General features: G+C 46.3%; 2 protein-coding genes across 3 annotated transcripts in view; both read left to right on the forward strand.

The window, feature by feature from the left end:
• LRP4 (LDL receptor related protein 4) overlaps positions 1-20,235 on the forward strand; it is a 47,933-nt gene extending 27,698 nt beyond the window's left edge. Inside the window, exons 21-38 of the mRNA XM_090261791.1 lie at positions 1,563-1,752; positions 1,840-1,971; positions 2,812-2,952; positions 3,302-3,388; positions 3,495-3,666; positions 3,948-4,110; positions 4,232-4,457; positions 4,812-5,115; positions 6,121-6,339; positions 6,505-6,639; positions 7,485-7,593; positions 9,232-9,376; positions 9,629-9,742; positions 10,370-10,505; positions 12,943-13,010; positions 13,591-13,678; positions 15,123-15,264; positions 17,607-20,235. Of these exons, the coding sequence (XP_090117917.1) occupies positions 1,563-1,752; positions 1,840-1,971; positions 2,812-2,952; positions 3,302-3,388; positions 3,495-3,666; positions 3,948-4,110; positions 4,232-4,457; positions 4,812-5,115; positions 6,121-6,339; positions 6,505-6,639; positions 7,485-7,593; positions 9,232-9,376; positions 9,629-9,742; positions 10,370-10,505; positions 12,943-13,010; positions 13,591-13,678; positions 15,123-15,264; positions 17,607-17,939 (2,904 nt within the window). The 3' untranslated portion in view covers positions 17,940-20,235. The remainder of the gene's footprint in view (positions 1-1,562; positions 1,753-1,839; positions 1,972-2,811; positions 2,953-3,301; positions 3,389-3,494; positions 3,667-3,947; positions 4,111-4,231; positions 4,458-4,811; positions 5,116-6,120; positions 6,340-6,504; positions 6,640-7,484; positions 7,594-9,231; positions 9,377-9,628; positions 9,743-10,369; positions 10,506-12,942; positions 13,011-13,590; positions 13,679-15,122; positions 15,265-17,606) is intronic.
• A 6,681-nt stretch (positions 20,236-26,916) lies between these two features.
• CKAP5 (cytoskeleton associated protein 5) overlaps positions 26,917-27,313 on the forward strand; it is an 84,003-nt gene continuing 83,606 nt past the window's right edge. For both annotated transcript variants that reach the window (XM_090261798.1, XM_090261809.1), the window contains exon 1: positions 26,917-26,987. The gene's annotated coding sequence lies outside the window, so the exon portion shown is untranslated. The remainder of the gene's footprint in view (positions 26,988-27,313) is intronic.

Consider the following 27,313-nt stretch of genomic DNA (forward strand, 5'->3'; position numbering starts at 1 on the left):
TTCTCTGAGTCTCTGGCTGCCCTCCAGAGCCTGGGGTCCCCACTGTTTGATGCTGAGAGGATCTAGGGATTAGTGTGGATTGTGGGCTGGGGGTATAAGGGCTTTCTTAAGAATCATAACAACAAACACTAATTGTACCATGATCTCTCTTTCAATTTGTTTCTGTTATTGTTTATTTTGGTAAAATGTCAAACTTAGAGAAAAGTTGCAAGAAAAGTCAAAAGAACCGATAACTAACATTTTGCTACTTTGTTATATCAGTCTCACTCTCTATTTCTACACACACACCCTTACACACATACATATTGTTTATTTTTATGAATCATCAGAGATTAAATTGGAGACATCCTGCCCTTGACCCCAAAATATTCCAGTGCATATTTCCTAAGAACGGGGACATTGCCTTAATAACACAGTACAAAGATCAAAATCAGGAAATGTAACATTCATACAATGTTACTATCTAATCCACGGCGGGTATTGAGTTTCACTGCCAATTGTCCCGCTGATGTCCTTTACAGCTTTTCTTTTTCTGTTTTTAGCCCAGGATGCAATCCCCAACCACAGTTGTGTTTAGTATCACGCCTCTTCAATCTTTAATCTGGAATACTTCCTCAGCCTTTTTATGTCTTTGTTGACCTTAGTATTTTCAAAGAGTAAATGCCAGTTATTTTGTAGAATATTCCTCAATTTGTCTGATAGTTCCTTGTGTTTAGATTCAGATGATGGGGTTGGGGGCAAGCATACTATCAATACATTAGGTGAAGTCATATCCTGAATTTTCAGTGTGTCTCATTAGTAGGCACAGATGCTGGCTTGTGCCATTATTGTGACATTAACTTAAAATGCATCATTAAGATGCTGTCCACTGTAACGTTGCTGTTTTTCCTTTTGTAATTAGTAATTTGTGCAGAGATACTTTGAGATTACAGTATTCACTCACTTATCGTGGGTATTACATTCTAGAACCCCCCACGATGGGTGAAAATCTGTGAAGTAGGTACCTTACATTTATTTCAGTTTTTATATATATTTTAAGGCTCTATAAACCCTACCCACACACTTATAAACCAATCCCAGTCCCTTATTAACCTTTCCCATGCCCTTATTAACCTTTTCCGCACTTTTATAAACACTACTTACGTTCTTAAACATATTCTACACTCTTAAACCTACGTAACTTTAACAACATACAAATACAGTACTACAAAATCCACGATATAGGGGAAAATCCACAATAAATAATTAAATATAATATTTTTAAAAATCCCGCAATACAGTGAGGCCACGATAAGTGAACCACGATATAGAGAGGGACTCCTGTATATAAACAATACATGATCCTTCACCGTCATCACACAACCCTTGGAGCCAGGCATTCTCACAGTCATATCACAGGTGGGCAGACCGAGGATCACAGATTTTATAACTAGGTCATGCTCAAGGTCACACAGCAGGCAGCAGTGGCCATGCTGCGTTCTGACTCCTCGCCTGAGCTCTTGGCCACTGCTGTGTACTGTTGCATCTTGCGGGGGGATGACACCATGCTGGGTCCCTGGTAGGTGCTGATTGGAAGCGAGCTCCCCCACCCATTTGGGCTGACCCTCTACGGAGAGCGCATCTATTGGACGGACTGGCAGACCAAGAGTATCCAGAGTGCTGACCGGCTGACGGGGCTGGACCGGGAGACCCTGCAGGAGAATTTGGAGAACCTCATGGACATTCATGTCTTCCACCGCCGGCGGCCCCCAGGTGAGCAGCCCTTGGCCCACACTGGCTTCTTCTCAGCCCCCCTCTGCTCCAGTACTCATCACTGACCCCTCTCCTCCTCCTACCCAGTGCCCACGCCATGTGCTGTGGAGAATGGTGGCTGCAGCCACTTGTGTCTTCGGTCCCCAGATCCAAGCGGCTTCAGCTGTACCTGCCCCACAGGCATCAACCTGATGCCTGATGGGAAGACCTGTTCACCAGGTGAGTCTAAGCATCAGAGACCTGGAGAGAACCTCTGAGAGAGGGCCAGTGGCTCTCTTTCCTCCCTGTAGATGGACATCAATGTGGTCTGAGAAGCTGCGAGTCCCAGTGCTTCTGGAGGCTTAGGGGAGAGACAGAGCTTTTAGAAAAGAGGAGAGGTCCAAGACAGAGGACCAGAGGAGCAGGTAGGCGGGATTGGAGGCAGGCCCCAGCTTGTTCTTACTGTGTCTCTGTGCACATTCATAAAAGATGCTCCTTCCTCAGACACTTCGCTTATATCCTGATTTGGTCAGAACAAGTTACTTTAGTTCCAGCTGCCCCAAATTGCTCATAATAAATATTAAAATGTATGGTATCTACAGTGTGATGGTACTGCCCTTGGATGAGGCACTTTTGTGAGTGTATAACCAGCCCAAGCTGTGTGACCACCTTGATGGTTGGGTCCCAGAAGCAGGCCCTGGCTGCCCAGATTTTGGAAGTCGGTGTTTCTCCCGAGGGGATGCTGTATGGTAGGCTGCAATGGAACCCCAACTTCCCAGGGAATTTAGTTAAAACGGAGCCGTGAATTGTGTTTTCCAGGCTTGGGGGAAAGCCCTCTTTGACTTGCTGTCTATAAATAATCATCTCTTTTAATCCCATGAACTGTGTCTCTCAGCCCCCCTGTTATTGTCCCCATTGCACAGGTGATAAAATTGATACGCAGTTTAAATACGTTGCCCAGGACCACTCGACTAGAATCTAACACAGCCAGAGCACGTACTTCAGTGTGTCTTACTCCAGATCGTCTTCCTGGCTGTGCTAGGGTGACTGTCCTCTTCCCTTCTCTCCCCACCTGGGCAGGCATGAACAGTTTCCTCATCTTCGCCAGGAGGATAGACATACGCATGGTGTCCTTGGACATCCCTTACTTCGCCGATGTGGTGGTTCCAATCAACATCACCATGAAGAACACCATTGCCATTGGCGTGGATCCCCAAGAAGGTCTGTGTGGCCCTCTTTTCCCGCCCCCCCCCCCGCCCCCCGGCCTTCTGTCCCTGCCCCATAGTAACTATTGTCCTTTCCTTCCTACCCTCTCTGTCTCCTGGTAAGAGCCTGGTGTTAGTGCCTGTCTCTACAGCACCTTCTCTTTAGTTATAAGGGTGTGGTTTCTGGCCCACGTCTCCCTCTCTGCCAAGAGGTATCCTGATCTGACATTTCTACGTTTATTGATTTCCTCTGCTACGGACACAGCGCTCTCTGACCTGCCCTGTTGTCTCAGGGCCTGAGTCAGCTGCAGATGGCCCTTTGTGGGGGTTGAGGGTCCAGGCTGAGCCAAGCCTTCCCTTTCCAGGAAAAGTGTATTGGTCAGACAGCACGCTGCACAGGATCAGCCGTGCCAGTCTGGATGGTTCACAGCAGGAGGACATCATCACCACAGGTGGGCCTTGCTCCCAGCCTGGGGACCACCTGTCTGGCTATGGAGCTGGGGAAATAGCCCATCTGTTTTAAGGCAGGAGCCAGTGTGCTCTCCTGACTTCCTGCAGGGCTGCAAACCACAGATGGGCTCGCCGTGGATGCCATTGGCCGGAAGGTGTACTGGACAGACACTGGGACCAACCGGATTGAAGTGGGCAACCTGGACGGGTCCATGCGGAAAGTGTTGGTGTGGCAGAATCTTGACAGCCCCCGGGCCATTGTACTGTACCATGAGATGGGGTGAGAGCGGTAAAACAAACAAACAAACAAATAGACAAAAAAGCAACATAAAGTTACCATCTTAACCATTTTTTAAGGGTACAGTGCTGTTGTGTGAGGTATATTCATATCATTGCAAAGCAGATATCTGGCACTTTTTTCACTTATAAATCCGGAACTATACCCATTAAACAACAACTCCCCTTTCTGCATGCAAAATATTTTCCACAGGGTTTGGCATACTGTAAGTACTTACAGTATCCAGGAGCGGTGGGAATAACCAGCGAGGACTCTTTGCTCAGGTTCATGTACTGGACAGACTGGGGAGAGAACGCCAAGTTAGAGCGGTCTGGAATGGATGGCTCGGAACGGACTGTGCTCATCAACAACAACCTCGGGTGGCCCAATGGACTGACTGTGGACAAGGCCAGCTCCCAGCTGCTCTGGGCTGATGCCCACACCGAGGTGAGAGTCCTGCTCCTGCTGCTTCCCAGGAGCCTGGGAAGACAGGAGGGGCCCGTTTTGCATCTCCACTGAGAGCTCCTAGTTTCCTGATAGCCAGTCCTACCCGCTCCTTCCTCTGCAGAGAATTGAGGTTGCTGACTTGAACGGTGCCAATCGTCACACGCTGGTGTCGCCTGTGCAGCACCCATATGGCCTCACCCTGCTCGACTCCTATATCTACTGGACAGACTGGCAGACTCGTAGCATCCACCGTGCTGACAAGGGGACTGGCAGCAATGTCATCCTGGTGAGGTCCAACCTGCCAGGCCTCATGGACATCCAGGCCGTGGACCGGGCCCAGCCCCTGGGTGAGAAGACCCCTAGGGCTGTGGGCCGGAGCCTCTGGCTTTCCGGAGGTTTCACAGCATCAGGGAGCACAGAGATTTCTTTACAATCGCAGAGACGGGGACCTACCTAAGCCCCCTTCCAGGAGCAGGCTATGTTCCCTCTGGGTATGGCTGGTACTACGACTGCATCATGCTGTCACTTTCAAAGGACCCCTGGAAACACTCCTGCCCCTTCTGCCTCATCCCTGCCAGGCACCAAACCCTGCTGTTGAGAATACCAGAAAATCAGGCCCAAGAACCTTGAGCCTTTGTAAGATGTAGGCATTATTCCAGGCAGGGTGTCCAAACTCGTGGTTCTCTCTTTCTCATCACCAGGCTTTAACAAGTGTGGGTCAAGAAACGGTGGCTGCTCCCACCTCTGCTTGCCGCGGCCCTCTGGCTTCTCCTGTGCCTGTCCCACTGGCATCCAGCTGAAGGGAGATGGAAAGACCTGCGACCCCTCTCCTGAGATCTACCTGCTCTTCTCCAGCCGCAGCGCCATCCGGCGTATCTCACTGGACACCAGAGACCACACCGATGTGCACGTGCCAATTCCCGATCTCCACAATGTCATCTCCCTAGACTATGACAGTGTGGATGGAAAGCTCTATTACACAGATGTGTTCTTGGATGTTATCAGGTATGCGGATCTCTGAAACCTCCAATCCCTGATGCGTGAGGTTAGCGTCTGTTGGCTTCTAAGTGGATTCAGCGGTTTGACAGCTAGCTGAGTTTGAGCCTGACTTGTTCTTCACTTTGTGGTGCTATCTATCCCTTACAACAGAGTTTCAAACGTCGGCGGGGGGCGGTTCTTGTTGTTTATTTAAAGATCAATAAAAGCCCAGGATGTAAAACAAACAAACAAAAACATCAGATAATGTTGGGCTGGGGACCTGGAACCTTCCACTCCTGTCACCAGGCCCTGGGATTGCTCTAAGGATCTTCCGAGACTCATTGAAGAATCGGCCACGTAGCTAAACCATGTGTCTGTATTGTAATACCGGAGCCCTGGACGAATGCTAAGGCTGTGGTTGTTCACCCAGTGTTTGTTTGTTTTATTCTTTTTGTTTTATTTTTATTTACTTTTTTGTACCCCAACACAGCTGAGGACTGTGATGCCTTGCCACCAGTGAGTAGGTTTGCTATGGCAGAATCCCACATGTAGAAACAAAGGCATTCATTCCCCTTTGTTCTCCCTGGAGAACCTCACACTGGGGGCAGGTGGGCATATGTTTAAAGAAGTCCCTCCTGTGTTTGTGACATGCCCCCCCCCCCCCCCCGCGGCTGAATTTCCTGGCGTGGGACTTCCGTAAAAACGCATGTGTAGGTTTTGCCAAATTGGCCTTTTTTATAAAGACATCCTAGTAATCCTTGTCCCTTCCCTAAGGCATGGGGGATTATTAATCCTCCTCCTGGCAAAACATGGACCTCAATGTCCCTTATTTAGAGCAGGAAACATTCGATCCTCCTAAGAATTTATTTATTCTACAAATATTTTGTGGACCTACTGTGCTAGGTACTTGGTCGCCGCTCCTGTGGAGCTTACGGTATAGTGGGGATACAATCATGGGAACATGGATCAAAGGGGTTTCAGTCTATTGCCGTTCCATCTGGTCAGTCATCCAACCCCGGGTTCTTCCCCAAGGCGAGCAGATCTGAATGGCAGCAACATGGAGACAATGGTCATGCATGGCCTGAAGACCACTGACGGGCTGGCAGTGGACTGGGTGGCCAGAAATCTATATTGGACAGATACTGGCCGAAACACCATTGAAGCATCAAGGCTGGATGGTTCCTGCCGCAAAGTGCTGGTCAACAACAGCCTGGATGAGCCTCGGGCCATTGCCGTTTTCCCCAGGAAGGGGTAAGTTTATGGCCAGCAGGAAAGAGACCCGGGGAAGATGGGCCTCCTGACGAGGCCCCGGGAGGATGCGTCTGTTAATGGTATTTGGTACGTCTCTTAATATTCTCTCAAGCTCTGGGTGCCATCTTCTCGGGCCTCGGTGGTGATGTCACTGTTGTGTCTCAGGTACCTCTTCTGGACAGACTGGGGTCACATTGCCAAGATTGAGCGGGCAAACCTGGATGGCTCTGAGAGGAAGGTCCTCATCAATGCAGAACTGGGTTGGCCCAATGGCCTTACCCTGGACTATGATACCCGCAGGTGGGAATCCTGTCCCAAACAGCCTCCAGAAATAGGGTGGGCAGAGGAGAGCATGCTTGAGATTGAAGTAGCGAAAAGCAAAAGAGAGAAGCTGCTGGCAGGTGGGGAAGAGCAGAGCAGTGAGGAGGCTGCGCAAATATATTCTGAGAGCAGGGATTGCTGAGTCCAGCCCTCACCTCGGGGCGGGGGGGGGGGGGGTTCTTTGTCTGGTTTATGTGGCTTTAATTTGAATGTGTTTAGCAGAGCACGTCCTCTGGCTGGACCACAGGTCACACTACCCCCATCCATTTAAGGGCTGGTTCTGCACATTTCTTACTGTCCTGATCCCTTCAGACATTGGAATTTGCAACTGCCTAGGTAAAAAATGCTAAAGGGCAGAAGAGGGAGGAAGGAGCTGGGAAGCAGTCAGTTCCCCTTGCTGCCCTCAGAAGAGGGAAAGGAATCAGTTACCCACCCGGGGAATTAAGATGGAGAAGAGGAATGCCCTCTTCCTTCAGCCTCAGAGACCTTCTTGGAGACCAAGTCTCTTCTTGAAGAGCATTCATAGGAGTGTGGGCTTAGCTTCTTGGGTAGGAACCAAAGGGTGATCAAGTTGCTGAAGATGAGACTGGGCGGTAGCTCCTCTGAGGTTATTAGACAGTCTACCCCCCGCCTCAGATCAGCCCTGGTCTCCACTTACGAGTCACCAACTTCCCCTCTTCAGCTTTGGGACTCATGGTGACCTCTCATCAAGGGTTGCTTCTTGCCAGCTCAGCTCAGGAAGGGACAGACCGCCGCTTTGGGGCGAGGGCTGGGCTCCCCGGCAAGCATTTTGAGCAGTCCCCCTCCTCTCCTTTCCTGCACAGGATCTACTGGGTAGATGCGCATCTGGACCGGATTGAGAGTGCTGACCTCAGTGGGAAGCTACGGCAGATCTTGGTCACCCAGGTGCCCCACCCCTTTGCCCTCACCCAGGTATTAGCTCGGGAGAGGTAACAAAGCTTCCTTAATGCGGGTGTTTCCTGGGGCTTCTAAGTCGGCAGCCTCAGCCCTAGAGGCTCCGGAACAGGTGTACTATAGAAGCTCATTTTAGGGGTGTTTTCCTGTACCCTGAATCCTTGCTACCAGGTGCCTTGTTAGTCCTGCTCCCACCACTCCTGTTGCCAGCATTTGAAGCAGTAGCTCTTCGGTGGTGATATACAACAGCAGCCCCCAACCTTTTTGGCACCAGGGACTGATTTCGTGGAAGGCAATTTTCCCAAGGACGTTGGGGGGATGATTTCAACATAACTCAAGTGCATTACATTCAAGTTCACTTCCTGCTGTGCGGCCCGGTTCCTAACAGGCCAGGACCAGTACTAGTCCACAGCGCAGACGTTGGGGACTCCTGGTGTACATGTTCTTGGATTTAAAGAATCTGGTTCATGAGGGTTGGGCCCAGGAATATTCATTTTAACAGATTCCCCAGTTGATCCTAATGCTGCGGTCCCAACACCTGAGCTCAGGCAGTAGGGTAGAGTGGCTAAGAGCCAGAGTTTAGAGGCAGCTAGCCGGTCAGTAAGTGTTTATCGAGTACCTCTAATGTGCCAATAACTCTCTGGGTTCAAGTTCTGTCTGTGTTATTAAGGAACTGCAACTTTGAACAAGGTACTGAACTTCTGTAAGCTTCCCTTACCTATATATAGTTTAACAAAGTATCCTCTTCAAGTATAAACAGAGCATTAGCACAGTCTCTGACACTCAGTGCTTACTCTAATCATTTTAATTATTACTGGCTGTCAGCTTTGAGAGTTCTAAACCTGTAAAATAATGCAGGGAAGGACCAAAGGAGATCTACAAAGCCTAGGACCAAAACAGGAATTCTCAATCATTTAAAAATATTTGTCCCTTTTTGACAAACGTCCACTTATCTCTATTCTGCATTATATCCTACCAGCCAATAACATTTTGTCTGGCTTACTTAATGATAGGCTCCCCCCACACCCCATACTCCAAAAGTAAAACTACAGGACAATACTGAATATGGTTTTTCCATCTACAAGTTTCCCTTGTGGTTTTTTGATGTGTATGCCCGAGGGGCAGGAGGGGACCAACTTCATTGCCCCTCCCCTCAGGATCGCTGCATTAGAAGGCAGCTGCCCACAGAAGTAACGAGAGGAGTTGTCAGGGGGCTGAGTGAAGGGCCTGGAAGAGCAGGGACCTTAGAAGGACCCTCCAGTGTACTCCTAGAGGCTAGGTATGGGAACCCACTTACTTGCTGAGTAACTGACCAAGTACCAAGGGAGTGTTAGGTGTTGGAAACTGAGAGATGAATGAAATACATTCTTGTCCTTGAAGAACTTGACCTGGCAGGACAGACAGACCAGAGTGTCAACACTCACTTGTTAGAAGTGAGGACAAGGCACAGAGCAGCAGGGAGAAGAGACTGGTAAACCCTATAGATGGGAGGAGATTTCCTGGCCAGTGTCATGTCTGGGGATGCACAGAAGCCAACCTGGTGGGTTAGAGATGAGGGCATTTCAGCACAGAATGCACATGCGGAGGCCCGGAAGCTGCACCGGGGTCTGACTGTTGAATAATGTTTCCTCTTTTTTGGGTTTCCCTATTGAGTAGCAGGACAGATGGATCTACTGGACAGACTGGCAGACCAAGTCAATCCAGCGTGCTGACAAGTACTCAGGCCGGAATAAGGAGACCGTGTTGGCAAATGTGGAAGGACTCATGGATATCATTGTGGTTTCCCCTCAGCGGCAGACAGGTGGGCTCCTGGGTCCTGAGCCTGCTTCCTTACCATTGGTGGGGCTGGTGGTGACCCCAGGGACTGTTCATGACCAAGACAATTAGAACCACAGCAGAGTCTTTGGTGCACATTTTAAGCTGTTTGGTTATATGCCTCCTGCCCTTCTGTCCCTGGGAATGAGGTAGCCCTGGATTTTCTCCTTTTTGAGAAGTGTCAAATTGGGAGATTTAATCCTGCCGCAGGCAAGCTGTTCTTCCGCTTTGCCCCCAGGGACCAATGCCTGTGGTGTGAACAACGGAGGCTGCACCCACCTCTGCTTTGCCAGAGCCTCAGACTTTGTGTGTGCCTGTCCTGATGAGCCCGATGGCCGGCCCTGCTCCCTTGGTGAGTTGGACTGAACGGCCTCCTGAAACAGCAGAGCCCTCGGAAGGACACGGGGTCAGCAGCCTCAGCTTTGTCCTTCTGGGTGGGATCCCCCTCAGAGGGTCTTAGAGGGCAGTGACTGGGAGTAGTAAGTTTGGCCCCTGGCATTTACTAGAATGGAATTGGCCTGTGCATTACTCTCTCTTCCTGGCCTTTGTGAGTCAGCTGGCCCTTCCAGAGCTATTAATATTGGAATTCAAATCCTTCGTAGTTACAGTACAGTAGTCCCTCTCTATATCATGGCTCACTTATCGTGGTCTCACTGTATCGCGGGATTTTAAAAAATATTATATTTAATTATTTATAGCGGATTTTTTGCTGTATCGCAGGATTTTGCGGTACTGTACAGTAAATACTAAAATAAATGTAAGGGTCCTACTTCGCAGATTTTCACCTATCGTGGGGGGTCTAGAACGTAATACCCGCGATAAATGAGGGATCACTGTATTGAGACAGACCTCTAATGAGGGTACCTAAGATCAAAGCAGCTAAAAGATTGCTTTGTCAAGTTCTCCTGATGCTGCTCTTGGAGCATATGTAGAGATTAGGGGCTTCAGTGTTCTACTCCAGTTCTCTTTTCCTCTCCAGTACCTGGCCTGGTGCCCCCAGCTCCCAGAGCTACCAGCATGAGTGAAAGGAACCCAGTGCTAACCAACACGCTACCTACCACCTTGCATTCTTCCACCACTCGGACCCGCACGTCTCTGGAGGAGGTGGAAGGAAGGTAAGTGGGTTCAATGTGACTGAGGGCTGGCCCTTTGATTCACACCATCTCCTGGCAGCAGAAAACCGATGTCCCACCCTGATTCTGGCAGATAGGAGGTAGAGCACATCATTAGCTCTCAGTCCTTGCTATCGGGGCGGGAGATGATATTTAGACTTAAAGATTATTGCAGGTGACTTGAGGGCAAGAAGCTTTAGGGCAGCTTTATAGAGAAGTCACTCAGTTTCCTTTCTGTGACATTTGCTCTCACATCACATGTTTAGTGTATGGTCTGATCCTACAATTTACTTACACCAAGTCACCGCACTGTGGGTTTATGACTTGGGACATGCCCAGGGGTGTTATGGCCTCAGCTTGTCATGCCTTTAACATTCAAACACCTGTGCAGGCATGCGCACATGCACACATACAATATTAACTAAGCAAGCATAACTATGTACAGGTCTCAAGTGAAAAATAAAATATCGTATTTCATTGAATTGATGGTGCTATCAATTTAAGATGCATCCTGGTCTGAGAGATTAAACTAAAAAAATGACCAATAGCAATTGTGAGATGCTATTGATTGTAAGACATGTTCCTATTTCAGCAACATCAGAACGTAGAAAAAAATGCACATCATAAAACTGATGAAATGGGATATATTTAATATAGAGAATTTTTTATTTTTATTTTTTGCAATTTAGAGAAATTCTTTTTTATAAAGGGTAAATTTTTTATTTACAGTCTATAAAAATAATTTGGAAATGCAGATAGAAATAAAGAAGAAATAAATACCCATATATAATTATTTCTAATATTTTTAATTTGATATATGTATATATTGCAAAATGATTACAATAAGTTTAGTTAGCATCCTATCATCACACATAGTTACAAGTATTTTTTCTTATGATGCTAAGTTTTTTGATTTACCCTCTTAGCAACTTTCAAGAATGCAATCCAGTATTACTGACTATAGTCACCATGCTGTATATTATATCCCTAGGACTTATTTATCCTATAACTGGAAGTTTGTTCTTTTTCACTACCTTTATTAATTTAGTCTCTCCCAACCTCCCACCTCTCATGATCACCAATCTGTACTCTGTATCTATGAGTTCAAGTTTTTTTGGATTCCACATGTAAGTGAGATTATATGGTATCTGTCTTTCTCTGTCTGACTTACTTCACTTAGCCTAATGCCCTCAAGTTCCATCCATATTGTCTAAAATGGCAGGATTTACTTCTTTTTTATGACTAAATAATATTCCAGTGTGTGTGTATGTGTGATCAATCACATTTTCTTTATCCATTCATTTGTCGATGGACACTTAGGTTGCTTCTATGTCTTGGCTATTGTAAATAATACTGCATTGAACATAGGAGTGCAGATACCTTATAGAGTTAGTGATTTCATTTCCTATACTTACTGTTTTGATGTCTGTCTTTCCAATGTTTTTCTATTAGAACAGTTTCTTTCATTGTAATATACTGATCTTTTTATTTTGAATATAAACTGTAGCTTAGAAGATAATTAACACTTGACTGCAATTCTGAAAACAGAAACATAATAATCCCAAATAAGAACTCTAGACTCATGTCCCTAAAATTGTAAGATTTGCATATGATCAAATTCATTCCAGATGTCCCATTTTCTCTTTTTAGAAGTGTTTATATAGAAAAGCAAACATGCAGATATAAACATGTGCCCTTCTCCCTAACTCTTAAGTATTGTACTTAGTGATTAATAATTAATCATTATTAATCTCTGATTTTCTTTGGATTTATTTAGAAAACTTTTGAACCGTCCTCAGATATTTTCTGTCAGTTCTGTTTGAAGATTCAGTGCAGCTTGGTTTCAGATGTTGAAGCAAGTATCCTTACTCTAGGCTTGTAAGAGATGTCTGCAGTTGCCCGCTCATAATGTGCCACAAAGAAGTTACCTATTTAGGATTTCAAGTTCGTTATCTGAGCCCTCCCTCTGGATGTCTTGCACATTCCCTTGTGAAAGAATAAAGGGAAAAAAAGTTTGGCTTTTTGGGGTTTTTTTTTTTTTTTTGAGATCTATTTAGACCTTGTGATAATCTTTATCTAATCAGTTTTGCTTGGCTGGTAGCTTCTTTCAACTCATCCTGGTAGTTTGATAAAGTCCACTATTGATATTCTTATATGTATTCTTTCAGCAGACTTCCAGCTCATTCTCAAACCCGCTTCTCCTTTTAAAAAGATATGTACTTTTAAACACACTTAAACACAGTATAGCCTCTTGAAGACAGTGACTTACGTGGATTTCTTGTATGTCCTGGTCCTGCCCTCTCCATCCTTCTGATGTCTCCCATCTGGTACAGTCTTGTATCTGAAAGCCCCACTCACAGGACTTTCCCCTTCCCTGGAGGAAGGCAAGATCTTTACCAAACAACAGGAGTCTTCACGTTTGGTTTTCTGTGCCCCACAGATGCTCTGAAAGGGATGCCCAGCTGGGCCTCTGCGTGCATTCCAATGAGGCCATACCTGCTGCTCCAGGTAAGCCGTGAGTGCCCAACTGCTTTGAAGAAGAAGATGTAGGGCATATAAGTCTCCATTGACATCATCCAGAACCCTCATGGAGACTCTTTGGTGTTAATGAACCCTTTTCTTAGACTAAGTCCATAGAACAAATAATCATAATAGCCACTACTTATGGAGTACTTTCCATATGCCAGGCATTTGTTAAGCCATATGTGTGTGTGTGTGTGTGTGTTTGCGTGCGCATGCGTGCGCGCATATATATATTGGTATATACGCACATTTAACCTCCACCAGCCCTATGAGCAATGTATCATTTACATTTAGCTGATGAGAAAACATAGGCTTAGAAGTTAAGCATCTTGCCCTACATTCCACAGCCAGTAAGTGGTGGAATTAGAATTAGAGATGCTGACTGACTGATAGCTTTCTTCTCAGCCACCTACCCCTGCGGCCTCGCCTCTGAGAAGGAGGCCCAGAGCCATCCTCAGATGGCATGGGACCCAACACCTACGCAAGGAGCCCTTCATTTTCCCAGCCCTCATACCAGCTAGAAGTTGTCGGTGGTCCCCGCCTAGCATCTCTCTGTTCTTCCTAGGGGAAGGGCTTCACGCCAGTTACGTCATCGGCGGGCTCCTCAGTATTCTGCTGATCCTGGTGGTGACTGCAGCTTTGATGCTGTACAGGTAATATCCGCCTCTCTGCAGGGGCCGCGTGCTTGTTGGTCCCCATCAGCGCATTGGGATTCCCCCCAGCTCCACAGCTTGCTAATTCGACCTCATTGCAAGGCTGGGCTCCTGGTCAGAGCGTCAGGGCAGCAGAAGGGAAAGGCAGGAATTGCAATTCTTACTCTTCTGCAGTCACAGCTCAAGCCGTTTCAGGGCCGCAGCAGCCCTTGGGGTTTTTCTTCATCAGCCAGTATGCTGAGGGCACAGCGGGTTTACCCAAGGTCACACAGCAAGAGGCAAAGCTGGAACTGCCTCTAGCACCCGCTTTTCCGGACCCCCTCCCACTACTTCCAACCACTGAAGTTGGAAACGATTGTCTCTTCACACAAACACAGCCCTTTGCTACAGTATCGGTTGATATGCCATTGCTCAGTAGGGATCTTCCCAGGAAGATGGAATGTGTCATTTTCAATTTATAATCTTTTTATGACCATATATATATCCCCCAAATGTCTCAAACACAACTTGCAGCAAAAAAGTCAGGATTTTGCGGCTGTTGCTGCTGCAGTGGCGGCTACAGCCCCTGCTGACAACGGCAACAACAACAACAGTTGCCATTTAATAAATATGTATCAATGCCACGGCAACCTTGTAGTACAGGTATTATTATCCCTTACTTTACAGGTATGGGTCTGAGGTTCAGAAAATTTAGATTACGTCCAGCTGGTAAGATCCCAGCTAGTAAGTAACAGAGTTGGGCTGAAACGTAAATCTGTCTTGATTCTAAAGTTCAGTGTATTAGTTATCTACTGCTGTATAACAAATGACCCCAAAACTTAGCAACTTAAAATGACAACCATGTATCACCTCACAGTTTCTGTGGGTTAGAAATCTGGGTGCAGCTTAGCTGGATACCTCTGCTTTAAGGTGTCTTACAGGGCTGCACTCCAGGGATTAGCCAGGGTTGTGGTCTTCTCCAGGGCTTCACTGGGGAAGGATCCCCCACCTTCCCAGAGCACTCAGGTAGTTGCTGGCATGATTCAGTGCCTCACAGGCTGTTAGGTGGAGGGCGTCAGTTACCTGCCGGCAGATGGATGGGGACTCCTGCATCAGTTCCTTGCCTTATGGGCTTTTCAGAGGACAAGTTACAATGTGACAGTTTGCTTCCCCCAGAACAACAGTGAGAACAAGTAAGAAAGTGAAGGCAATGTAAGATGCAAGCCATACACTTCTTGTAACCCAATCCATTCAATAGTATTCATCACTTCTGCATTATCTGTTCATCAGAAGTGAGTCACCAGATTCAGCCCACACGCGAGGGGTAAGGCTTTAGAAGGTGTGAGTACCAGGAGGCAATCATTGGGTCATCTTAGAGGCTTCCTACCACACTCAGGTTACGACTTCCCTGGGTATCACCCTCATAGAGATCTGAACTAATTCCTCATCGTCTTTCCTTCTAAAGACACAAAAAATCCAAGTTAACTGATCCTGGAATGGGGAACCTGACCTACAGCAACCCCTCCTACCGAACTTCTACTCAGGAGGTGAAAATTGAAGCAATCCCGAAACCAGCCATGTACAATCAACTGTGCTACAAGAAAGAGGTAAAAATTAAAATTTATATTGAAGGGGTGTTTTTGTGGAGGGGGGGAGAATTATTCTCCAATTGCCTGAATAAATCAGTAAGGGATGGTGGGTAGTCCCATCCAGCACTTTGGAAGTTATAGTGAACAGAAGAACTGAATGTGATTTAGGGTTCTAGAATCTAGAATCATAAGTCTGTCCGGTTTCTAGGCCTAGATTCTCTGAAGGACCCTAGTGAGAGCAGGTGAGAAAACAGATCCCAGAAGGTTTAGATCTGAAAGCATATGAGTATACACAAGAGATATTATGCCAGGTTCATAGCTTCTTTCCCTCCTGGGGTTGTCATTCCCCTGCAGTGAGGCTGTGCTCCGCCCCCAAGAAACAACCCCCAAACTCCTAGACTATTCCCACAAAAACCCAGGAGTTTGTGGACTCTTCCTTTTCTAGCATCTGATCCGAGCTGTTGGCACCTGTGGCTGGGAATGCCTGGTGTTTTGCTATTCTCTAGAGTCTTAAGGGATTTCTCTAGAATCCTGAAGGTTTACATGCTTTTGTTCTTTTAACTCCTTTATTGCTCCAGTGAAAAATTATTTGCTGGCTGCTTGGGCATGAAAAATAGTCCTGTTTCCACTAGGGAACTATAGCCTGGGGTTTCAGATTTATCTAGTTTTATATGACCCTTGTTTTTTCTAAACTTCTGTAAGCCTTCATCAAAAGTTATCCCTAATGAGACCTTAATCAGTCTACTCTCCTGGAACCTGCCTAGCACAGCCAAAACCTGCCCTCACACCTATAGGGCTCCCATGCATAATGTATATACTTTACATAATAATCAGGTACGTTCTGGATCCATGAATTTCCCTGTTTAAAAAGCTTCAATTACAAGCCACACAGAACCTGCAGGATGGCTTGCAGTTTGAAAGAAAGACTTAAAGATTCCTGGGTTCTTGGAGTGTCTGATACTCCAGAGGACGACCCCAATAAGGGCCAGAGGTTAGGAATAAAAATCACGTGACCTCTTTCTTCTGTTGTATGCTTTTTCCTCAGCAGCTTTTTCATCCCTCTGATAGTCTCTCACCCTTTCTCTTCTGATTTCCTCTTGATTTCAGGTACCTGTGTGTTTGCAGAGGGAGTGCTATCCCCCAAATTGCTAGTGCCATGTCCCTCACCTGTCCCTAACTTTCCCAGCGTGTCTCTGTGATGAAGACTCTGAGCCGCCTGCATCCTGTCCTTACACTAACTTCAGCTTGGAGGGTGTGCTGGGCAACCGGGCATTCGTGTGCGTGTGCATGTGTGTGCTTGCGTGCTCTGAGTCTCTCTCTGCTCAATACAGGGGGTTATCACTCCCAGAGGGCAGGGACCATTCATTCTGTGTTGTGTCATCATCAAAGCATCCTGCTTCATGTAGAAGCTCAATAAATATCTGTAGGATTGCATTGTTCTTAAAATAGAGCAGCATTTGCAGGGCTCTTGGCAAGAGCACTGTGCCAGGGATAGAACCCAAGCCATGGCCCATTTTCTCCTGGCACTGGTGGCGTGTTGGTTGGTATCCCCCAGAAACCAGGAGTACGGCTACCCTTTGAAGAACCCATAAAGGGAGGAGCCTGGGTAGAACTTAAGGCTGTCCTTGGACTCATCCCAGGTTGCTAGGGAATGGCCCCAAGGCCCATGAGAGCAAAGCCAGAAGAACCTCCCACAAAAGCTTTTAGGTTACAAGACCCCAGTGGATTGACACTGAGAACCCAAATAAGAGGATTTCTTAGGTTTCTCCTGTCTTACCTCCCAAAACTGTTCTCCGTGACAAAATTAGAAAGAAGAGCATTAAGAATCAAGTAGCACAAAAGTAGCTTAAAATCCTGGATAAACATACGTTTAATTGCTCTTGTCAATTGCTTCTGATCAGGTATATCAGCATTATGTTCCATTAATAAATCACAATAACAATGTAATAATAGCTAACATGATTCAGCGCATCTTCTGTGTCAAGCACCTACTAACTGCATTCTGTGCATCGCCTGGTTCAACCCTCACACCAATCGGTTATTCTCCCCACACTGCAGATGTAGAGACAGAGTTTTAGAGATGTTAAGTAATTTGCCCAGGGTGGCAGCCAGTGCGTGAGTGATGCAGGACTGGAAGCCATGATTCTCCCTCCTCCGTGTGTGCTAATGGTAACAATCTCCATAGCTGCTCCTCTCTTTAGGCTAGGCCTCGTGTATTTGCTCTGACCCAGTTCCCCCATTTGTTTGTAGGGTAACTCTTCACACCCACTCTTACCCCATCTCCTTCCTTTTCAGTTCACCATATGAGATCCTCTAGAGAGAGCCAGCCAACTGACCATGTCTCCCCCTCTCCACCCTAGGGTGGACCTGACCATAACTACACCAAGGAGAAGATCAAGATTGTAGAGGGAATCTGCCTCCTGTCTGGGGACGATGCTGAGTGGGATGACCTCAAGCAACTGCGCAGCTCCCGGGGGGGCCTTCTTCGGGATCACGTTTGCATGAAGACAGACACAGTGTCCATCCAGGCCAGCTCGGGCTCCCTGGATGACACAGAGACAGAGCAGCTGTTGCAGGAAGAGCAGTCTGAGTGTAGCAGCGTCCATACCGCAGCCACTCCTGAAAGACGGGGCTCTCTGCCAGACACGGGCTGGAAACATGAACGCAAGCTCTCCTCCGAGAGCCAGGTCTAAGCGCCCACGTTCCCCTCCCTCCCTGCCTGTTCCTCCTCTTTATGGATGTCCAGTCTTTGTGCTCGCTTACACAACAGGCCCCCTTCCTCTGTGCTTGTCCCACTCCTCCTCATCCCACCTCGTAACTGCTCCCGAGCCGGGAGCTGTTTCTATCTGAGTCCATAACTACCTGTGCACAAGAAACGATGGCGCATCCTGGAATTGACCACGAACGTCACCTCTTGCATTTCATCCTGAGCCCCCCCAAAACTAGGCTCAGTAACGATTCCTCGTCAGTACAGAGCTCCACCTCCCCCTCCTCTGGTGCCTTCAGTGCCTGCTCCACAAAGGCTCATGATCCAAGACTGCACTCTCCCCCATCAGAGCTGACCTGACCACTTCTCTGAGAGAACTGGCCCCCCAGGGGCTGAGCAGGGGATCATGGGTAAAGAGAGAGATGAAGGAGAGAGGCTGAGAGGAAGAGGAGTCAGCTCAGCTGGTATGGGCATCTGGGAAACCTCTAGCCTCAAGCGCATCGGTAACATGGAAAAGCTTGGAGGGACGGTTGGGCCTGGGTGTCCTGTCCATTGCTGGCAATGGATACTATTCTCACTCTAAAAGCTGCTGTTGCAAGTGGTGAGATATGGGTGTGGCTCCAGCTATTCTTCCTCCTGCTAGAATGTCTGGAGCCTTTTCTTCAGATGCTTGGGGGACCCAATGTGGCCACTGGCTAATATGAATTCCCTCCTGATGCCACCACGGCCAGTACCTTCCTAAGTCTTTGACCATAAACAACCAGGTTGTGAACCAGTTGCTTGAGTGAATGTGGGGCCCTGAGGGCTGAGTCTGCTGCGTCTAAGAAGCACTGCCTGGACTGAACACAGCATACCACCTGAGTTTTAATATTCTACCACTTTCCCCTCATCCTCTGGGATTTTTGAGCACAGAGATCCTGAAACAACCTTTCAAAGAAGGGGCCGGAAGTGTTCATAAATGGCCCGGAAGAGCCCATTGGGTTAGACTTGGAGGCCCCCAGGGCCTAAAGGGAAGTATCCATGAGTTTGAACTTCCTGTGTTCTCTCTCAGGTGCTCAGGGATCTAAGTTAGTGGACAGAGAGCCTGTGGCTATGGGTGGTGAAGTTCCCATTCCAACTCTTCCCAGCTGAGTGACTGCCTTTCCATGCTGAGATGCCACCTCTTGGTTCATGCTTATTCACACAAAAGGGCATGTGTCTCATGCTAGTATCAGGAGAGTTGAGAATTTTTTCAGTCCTAAAACACCTATCTAGTTATTTCTTTCTCTCTCTCTCTTTGACTAGTTTGCTTTTTTGGACCTAGCCTTGCGGTGCCTGTGGTGAGCAGAGCTAAATAAAAATGCAAAGTGGGCGTGGGTAGGCAAGGGCTAAAAAGGTAGAGAGAGCCACTGATGAAGCCCTCTCAGCCCAGGGCAGATCCAGACCTCTTCCACGCAGGAATCAGAAATGATAAGAGAGGACAATGGGAGCTGAGAATGGAAGCGAGGGCTCCTAGGGGTAGTTTCCTGATTTGAAACATCTCTTATGGTTATTGGTATTGAGAAATAAGCTGTCAAACGCAAGGGAAAAAAGAAAATAAGAGCAAACCTTTTCTGGTCAGTTCTAAAACTAAGACAGGTGCCAAGCCCTTAGCCCTGCCCCCAGCAGCCAGCCCCAGGTCTCTCTACAGGGGACAGCCAGACCAGGCCAAGACAGCTTTCCCAGAGCACAGCAATGGAAAGGTGAGGTGGCCCTTCCAGGAGGAAAGGGGGGTATTTCAGCCTTAAGGGGGAAGTAAAAGAAGGAGCACTTTGGGTCCTCAGATTCAGTCGGGGACAGGAGAAAGTAGAAAAGTGATCTTTGCTTGATAGGGGGAAGGATCTTATTGCACTTGGGCTGTTCAGAATGTAGAAAGGACATATTTGAAGAAATATCTATTTGAGCACTGATTTACTATGTAAAAAGCAAAATCTCTCTGTCCTAAACTAATGGAAGTGATTGTCCCGCGCTCATATGTAATGGTTTTAACGTTACTCACTGGAGAGATTGGACTTTCTGGATTTATTTAACCACTATGTTCAGTATTTTAGGACTTTATGGTAATTTAATATAAATTTAGCTTTTCTTAATCACCTCGCCTGGCTTGGAGTCGTGATTAATAAGTGCACCTGCTCTATCTGGCAGACCCATGCATGGGAAACCAGCCTGCAGATACCACCTGTAAGTCCTTTGGGGATGTGGAGATGGTGAAGAGCAATAAAGAGTCTGAGGTTCCTGGCTGGAGGTTCAGCTCATCTTGAGAAGATAGGTCAAGACCAGAGTCCGTTGGCTTCTGCAATCCTTATTTCCTCTAGAGGAGGGATAGCAGATAGGTTTCATCTTGAGTACCTACTCTGATTGGTAGGTGATGGCTGCCTGAGATCCTGTCCAGATTCAATGGAAAAAGTGTCATGATCTTTAGTGATGTATCATTCGAGCCAGAGGAAAGTGTCATGTATCTTCTATTTCTGTTCTAGGCCTATGAGGACTTCATTGCCATAGAACTTGACTTTGCCTTACAGTGATGGTCACTGGCAAGACTGTCTGATGTAAGGAAAGTATTGGAATAGGGACAAGGAGAGCTAATTCCAGTCCCAGGTCTACCACTAGCTCTGTTTGATCTTAGCGAAGATTCACAGTTACTCTGAGAATGGATCAAATGAACATTAAGATTCCTTTAAAAAAAAAATTTTTTTTTAAATTTTGTTTTAGAGAGAGGGGAAGGGAGGGAGAAAGAGAGGGAGAGAAATATCGATTGGTTGCTTTCTGCCTTCTGCAAGCACCCAGATGGGGGCAGAGCACAGAGCCCACAACCCAGGCATGTGTCCTGACCGGGAATCAAACTGGCGACCTTTCGGTTTGCTGGACACTGCCCAATCAGCTGAACCATGCCAGTGAGGGCAGATTCCTTTTATTTTTAAAAGCTGTCTTCTCATAGCTCATCCTCTACATCTCAAGGCTAGAACCACAAACCGGTTATAGAATAATGCTCTCATTCATTCACCTGTTATGGGTCAAGCACTGCCCATGCCTGACCACAGAGCTTTGAGTCTGACAACAGCGCCCCTGCCTCACAAAAAAAAAAAAAAAAAGAAGAAACAAAAAGTAAGATATACTGAAGCCTCTTATATTTAAATGACAAGAGATTTGAGTATAAATTATAGTGTATAATTCTTCCAACTTGGTGAGGGATAGGTGTGCTAGAAAAAAAACAAGGGTAGTAGCTCAAGGACAACCATCCCCCCATTCCGCCACTTCTTTTTTGGCAGGGGGTTGTGGGGGACTCACACAAAAAGAAAAGGAAGGCATTAAGCAGCAAAATCCAGCCTACAGCATAAGCTTATTTACCTATACTAGGAAGCTCCCCTTCCCAAAGCCTCAGGGTAACAGGCCAAGCCATGAACAGTTGACCAATGGAGTTGGAAACTTTTCAAATGGGAGGGAAAAATGAATGCGTTGAACATACACCATATGCTTGGAAAACTGGTGATGTTTCTGGGAGAACAAAGTTTGGTGAATGCATTTTGCTACCTTGTGACATGTCAGCCGGTTTAATGAGGCAGTTCAGCACTGTGTAGCCTTAGAGGTCCCGCTAACCTTTGACCGTCCTGTCACTTCTTGATAAGAACTTGGTCACTGGCAAATGAGAATTTATTAATAGTGTCAAGGACTAGCACCCCATTTTCAGGTGATAAAAATGTGCTGGCTCCTCATGAAACGCAAAGGTTAAAACAGGTGATTGCTACAGGCATTTCTAGCCTGAAACCTGTACTATGTTCCTTCCAGGAAATCTTGGGTATGAAACAAGGGTTGAGAACTCCTTGTCTGGTTCTCTGGATATAAAACCTGAAACTGATCAATAGGGAGATGGTGAGTCAAATTCTAACAAACTGGGTATATTTTTGCAAACTAATTACATTTCACAATATAGTCACTGCCCTTCTTTCTAAATTATATGAAAAATTATGGAAGCCAAGATGAAAAGATCTCTGTGACCCATAGAGAGGTCTCCATGGCATGAATTGAAGCTTTCACCAAACCTAGGCCTGTGGGAAACCAAATCAGTGCTGCAGAGGAACTTAGAAACAGCATGTACCAGAGCTGAGGGCACACACGGTTCTAAGATGACATTCAAGGGCATCAAATAAGCTTTTAGTTATTTCTACTTATGTACACTGACTTTAAAAATGTGGTTGAGCCCTTTATACAGCTAAAGAAACAGTCTATAAGTTTGTCTTTTCTTCATATGTGAAGATGGCTCAATTGATCCATTTAATATTGATGTGTGTTGGGGGATGTTTCAGGCAGCCTTTGTTTTGAAACATTCCCTCACTCACCATTTATTTTCTCTCCAGATCCTTCTCCCATTAACCAGCTGGCAGAGGCTAAGCAGAGTTTTATTTCCAGCCAAGGCTCCAACTCACAACTTTGGACTCCTGACATGATGTTAAAACAGATCCGGGCAGCCTAATTAAGGGTCTGAATTTAAACCCAAGGCTGAAGTTAGCCCCAAGCTACACGTTTCATTTTATAAGACACAAAGAGCAAAGAACTCACATATCTTGCCCTTCTCAGTGGTTTCTTTCCTCCAGCCCTTGCTAACAAGGCCCCTATCTCTCCCTTCTGCCTCCCTCTTGGTGGGGCTGATGCTACTGTGGTCTAAACTCTTGGCGAGTCTGCCTTTTGGGGGCTGTGGGAAAATGAGCTGTGAAAAGAAAACACAAAAAAAACAAAAAGCTATTAATTCCTTCATTCAAACAGCACCTATTAAATGCAATCAAGTGCAAGCTGGGATAGACCTTGCAGTCTTAGGAACCAATCAAGGCACTGAAACCCATAGCCACTTGAGATCTGAGTTAATGTCACTACTGCCATCTCCAGAGAATAATGCGGGGGGTACCTGGACTGAACGTTGAAAGGGAGTTAATCACTGAAGCTGCTCCCCTTAGCCTGGAAATATGGACCCGTGTCCCACGGTAGGGCGCAGAACGCAGTTTGTAATTATGATGGAATGAGCACTGTCCCAACCCTAGCAGGCTTTTCAGAACTACCCAGCAGTGACTCAGCAGCCACAATGTTTGGCATTTCTTTCCTGCTTCCAGTTGCAATGATACAGTGTTCACTTTGCTCTCTAACCCACACAAGGGTTTCTCTGCTCTTCTTAGTGCTTTCCTGATGTAGAACTATTGAGAGGCCCCCGGAATAAAGAAGGCACGCATCACACCAATAAATACATAGATAAATGCTATTTGGTGATAATCCTGGACAGCGAAAGATGACTGGCCAGACACTTACTGAACACCTATTAAGGACAAGGTACTGTATGAGGTTTCTATAAGGCCCGACAGGATCTGCCACTCCTCACCCATTTTCTATCAGACCTCATCTACTACTCTACGGCCAACTACATACTCTGCTCCAGCCAGCTATCCTGGCCTTCCTATTTCCCAAACCTGCCAGGAATGCTCCCAACTTAAGTTCATTGCATAGTTGTTCCCCTGGCTGGCACTTTCTTCCTCTAGATCTACTCAGGGCTAATTCCTTTCCCTCCTTCAAGTCTTTGCTCAGATGTACTCTTCTCAATGAAACCTACTATGATCATCACCCTTTATAAAATTATAGTCTTTCCAACTCCCAATCCCTTTTACCCTGTATTCTTTTTTCTTTTCCCATTGCACATATTGTCTAATAACATACTATATATTTATGTCTTGATTGTCTATGTGTCCTCGCTATAATGTGAGCTCCACAAGAGGAGATCTATTTTGTTGTTTCTTTTTTGCTCACCAGTTATCCCAAATGCCTAGAACAAGTCCCTGCACAGACAAGGGGCTCAATATTTGTTAAATGAATGAGTGAAGAAATTAATGGAATCAGACATCTATTGCCCACCTTCCTGTATGGCTTTACCCAAACCATGTAAAACAAAGAGGTGTTTTGACATCTTGTTCTAAAACTCTCTGGGACCCAGACTCTACATGTGCTTTATTGAGCAAATATCAGGTTACCATCATCCTCTCCTTAAATGTAATCTTCCTTTTATTTCCAGTAATATTTAAATAAAGTAAACATGTCAATGACCAATGACTAAAGAAGACTATTTCTATATATTCATAATCCATTTCTCAAAGATCACTGTGACTTCTTTGCTCTGGTTCCTCTCTCCTCCTACCTATGGATCTGCCATCATCTCCCACTTTCATTTTCTCCACTTTCCCGCTGTGTGGTCTCATCCACTACCACAATTTCATTTCTTTTTCCCTCTAGAGAGATGATTGCCAAATCCGTATCACTTGAGTCCTAGTTGCTTCTCCCAGCTTTCATTCTATAACTTCCTGGGCCTACTTAGATGACTCCATTTGAATGTCTCGGTACATAAAAGTAAACAGATTAAAACTAAACTCCTTGCCTTCCCTTTGAGACCGGCTTCTCCTGATTTTCTGCTTTCCTTTGGGCAATCACCGCCTCCCAGTTCCTAGGCTCAATCCTAGCATACTTTTAGGCTCATCTCCCTAAATGGGCCCCACCTCACCTTTGCACCTAATCTAATTGGTTGCCAAATCCTTCCCTCTCTTGAGTCTGTTCTCATCATTTTCAGGGCTATTACCTCATATCAGAGCCCCAGCTCTAACCCATTTTGGACAACCAAGCAAATTAGTTTTTCATAAAGCGCAATGCTGACTTTGCCACTCCCTTGCTCAGAAACTTACTCTCTCCCACTTCCTACTTACAGCACAAATTCCTTGCCCTAGTATTCAAGACCCTACAAGAATTGTTCCTAATGTTCTCTGTCAATCTGTCCTACTACTTCCCAACAATCCTGCTCTAAAATCAAATTCGCATGTTCAATTCCTACATACAATACACTTTCTTGTCTCCGTGCCTCTTACTTTCCTGCTACTAGGAATTCTCCCTGCTCCTTCTATTAAAAAAATAATAATAATAATAATAACATCAATGGGAAAATTTTTTTTCCCTCCCTACCAAGTCCCCCTATTAAAGTTTCTTGAAATTCCAGGTTGCACACAAATACACATTTATATCCATATATAAGAAAATCATTCCATATATGCTTTTTTGCAACTAACCTTTTTTCAATTAAGCACAATTTGTACATTTTCTATACTACATACCTAGATTAACCACATTTTTTTAATCCTCACCTGAAGATATGTTTATTGATTTTTAGGGGGGTGGGGAGAGAAAGAGAAACATCGATTGTTTACCTCCCATATCCACCCCAACCAGGGGTCGAATCACAACCTAGGAATGTGCCTTGGCTGGGAATCGAACCTGAAACCTTTCAGTGTATAGGATGCTCCAACCACTGAACCACCTGGCCAGTGCAACCACATTCTTTTTAATAGTTGCATATACCATCATGTATATAACAAGTTCCTTATGAATGGACAAGCGATTTCCAGTGGGGCTTTTTTTTAGCAGTGCTGCAGTGACTGTCTTGGAACACTCTTGTTTTTTGCATTCTTGCATAGATCTGTAGGGCAAATTCCTAACAGTGGCGTTACTGGGCCAGAGATTAGGTACATTTTACAATAATAACTGCTAACTCATCCTCCTAAAAGTTTGTACTAAGTGTACTGTCCTGCTGGAGAAACTTTCCCCTTATCCCGTTAGCTGGTCTAGGTCTAGCTGGTCGAATAATTCAAATGACACACAACAGATTAACAGGAGAAAAACAAATTTTAATACATGCCCACATGGAAGTTCCATAAGCATGAAAACTCCAAAGACAGGTCAAACGAGGGGGAGGTAGGCAATTCACAGGTAGATGGGAAAGCAAACATTTGGTAAAAAAAGAAAAAAAGAAAGAAAGAAAAAGAAAATTCTCACGGGGCCACCCAGATACAATGGAACAAGGGAATCTAGCGGAACAGATTTTTGCTTGGATTCTCCCTGTCAGCCACACTTCATTCATATGTGCTAGGGTGAATACATTTATGCTAAGGTTCCCTTCCTGAAGCATGTTTTTACATCTTGGCTAAAATGAGAGATTAAAAAAATAATTATCTTATTACTTTTACCCATTCCCGTTCAATTTTTTAGCATGTTGGGTAATTACATATCCTTTAAATCCCAGATTCAAAAAGTCCATCCCCTTCACAGATCCTCCCTCATCAAATTTCTCCCATTGCTAAGTACCCGCAGCTTTTCTTTTATATAGTCTCACACTACTTTGAATTTTAGTGACTAGTCTATGTTTTATTCCTGCGCAGTTTGCAAATCCCTGGGAAGGAAGGAATTGATCTTATTCTTGGAGACATTGAGTGTAGAGCTGAACAAAAATTTGAGAGATTATATTAACCTCTCATTTTTATAAATAACTGGAGTATGGTGCTTGCAGAATGCATGACTGTTCAAAGGGCTTTCAATTCGTTGTATTAAATCTTCACATTAAGCTTGTGAGGAAAACATTGTTATCCCGTTTTACAGATGAGGAAACTAAGCTCCAGATGACTTACTGGCCAAAGTGGTTTACTCAGAGCAGGTCCAAGACCAGAAGCTAGCACCATGCTCCGCTCACTGCTCCTTCCACGGTATCCCTGCTGCTTCTCGTTCCCTCACGTGCTTAGCTGCACAAAACAATATTTGGTGAATGAAATGACATTTTAAAAAAAATCGCCAGACGTTGACAGCAGCCTAAATATAGTAATCAAATAAGCACACATACTGACAGCTGTGGATGCATAGCTCCCCACACACCTTTTTGTGTGTGTGTGTGTGTGCTTCTTCGCGGGAGGCTCGCCGGCTTTCGCTCCCGTAACGCTCCTTGTCCGGACCTGCGCAGGCAGCTAGGATCCCTGAGGAAACAAGAGTTGCGCGCGGCCCCTTTAAGGCTGCGGACGGCGCGTGCCCACAGTCTCTTCAAATGGACCAATAACAGAGCAATGGGCGGTCTGTCGAGAACCAATAAACAACGAGGACACTGCGGGGTGTGCGGCGGCCCAAGCGGTTTCAAACGGCTTAGTGAAGGCCCCTAGGTTCTGACCCGGCGGAGGTGAGTGGCTGGTGGGTGCGACCCACCTGCTCCGGCTCCCGGATCCGGGTGTCGCGTGCGCGGAGGGTCCCTGAACCCCGGGCGGGGGGCCTCCACGGACGCGTGCCTTCCTCGCCTCAGGAACCCGGCGGGTCTGACGCGGCGAAGCGGGGCGGAGGCCCTGGACCCACACGGCTAGGAGGGCGGGGGGCGTGGGCGCTCCAGTGCAGCCGAGGCCGCGGCTGGGATCCGGGTGACCGGAGCGTGCGGTGGCAGGATGCGGGCGGCAGCGTCCGAGGGATGCGGGCAGCGTAGGGCCGCGCCTGGCGGCTCAGGGTGTTCCGGGA

This window comes from Furipterus horrens, unplaced genomic scaffold (assembly GCF_987537825.1).
Source record: "Furipterus horrens unplaced genomic scaffold, mFurHor1.1.pri manual_scaffold_2, whole genome shotgun sequence".
NCBI classification, from domain to species: domain Eukaryota; kingdom Metazoa; phylum Chordata; class Mammalia; order Chiroptera; family Furipteridae; genus Furipterus; species Furipterus horrens.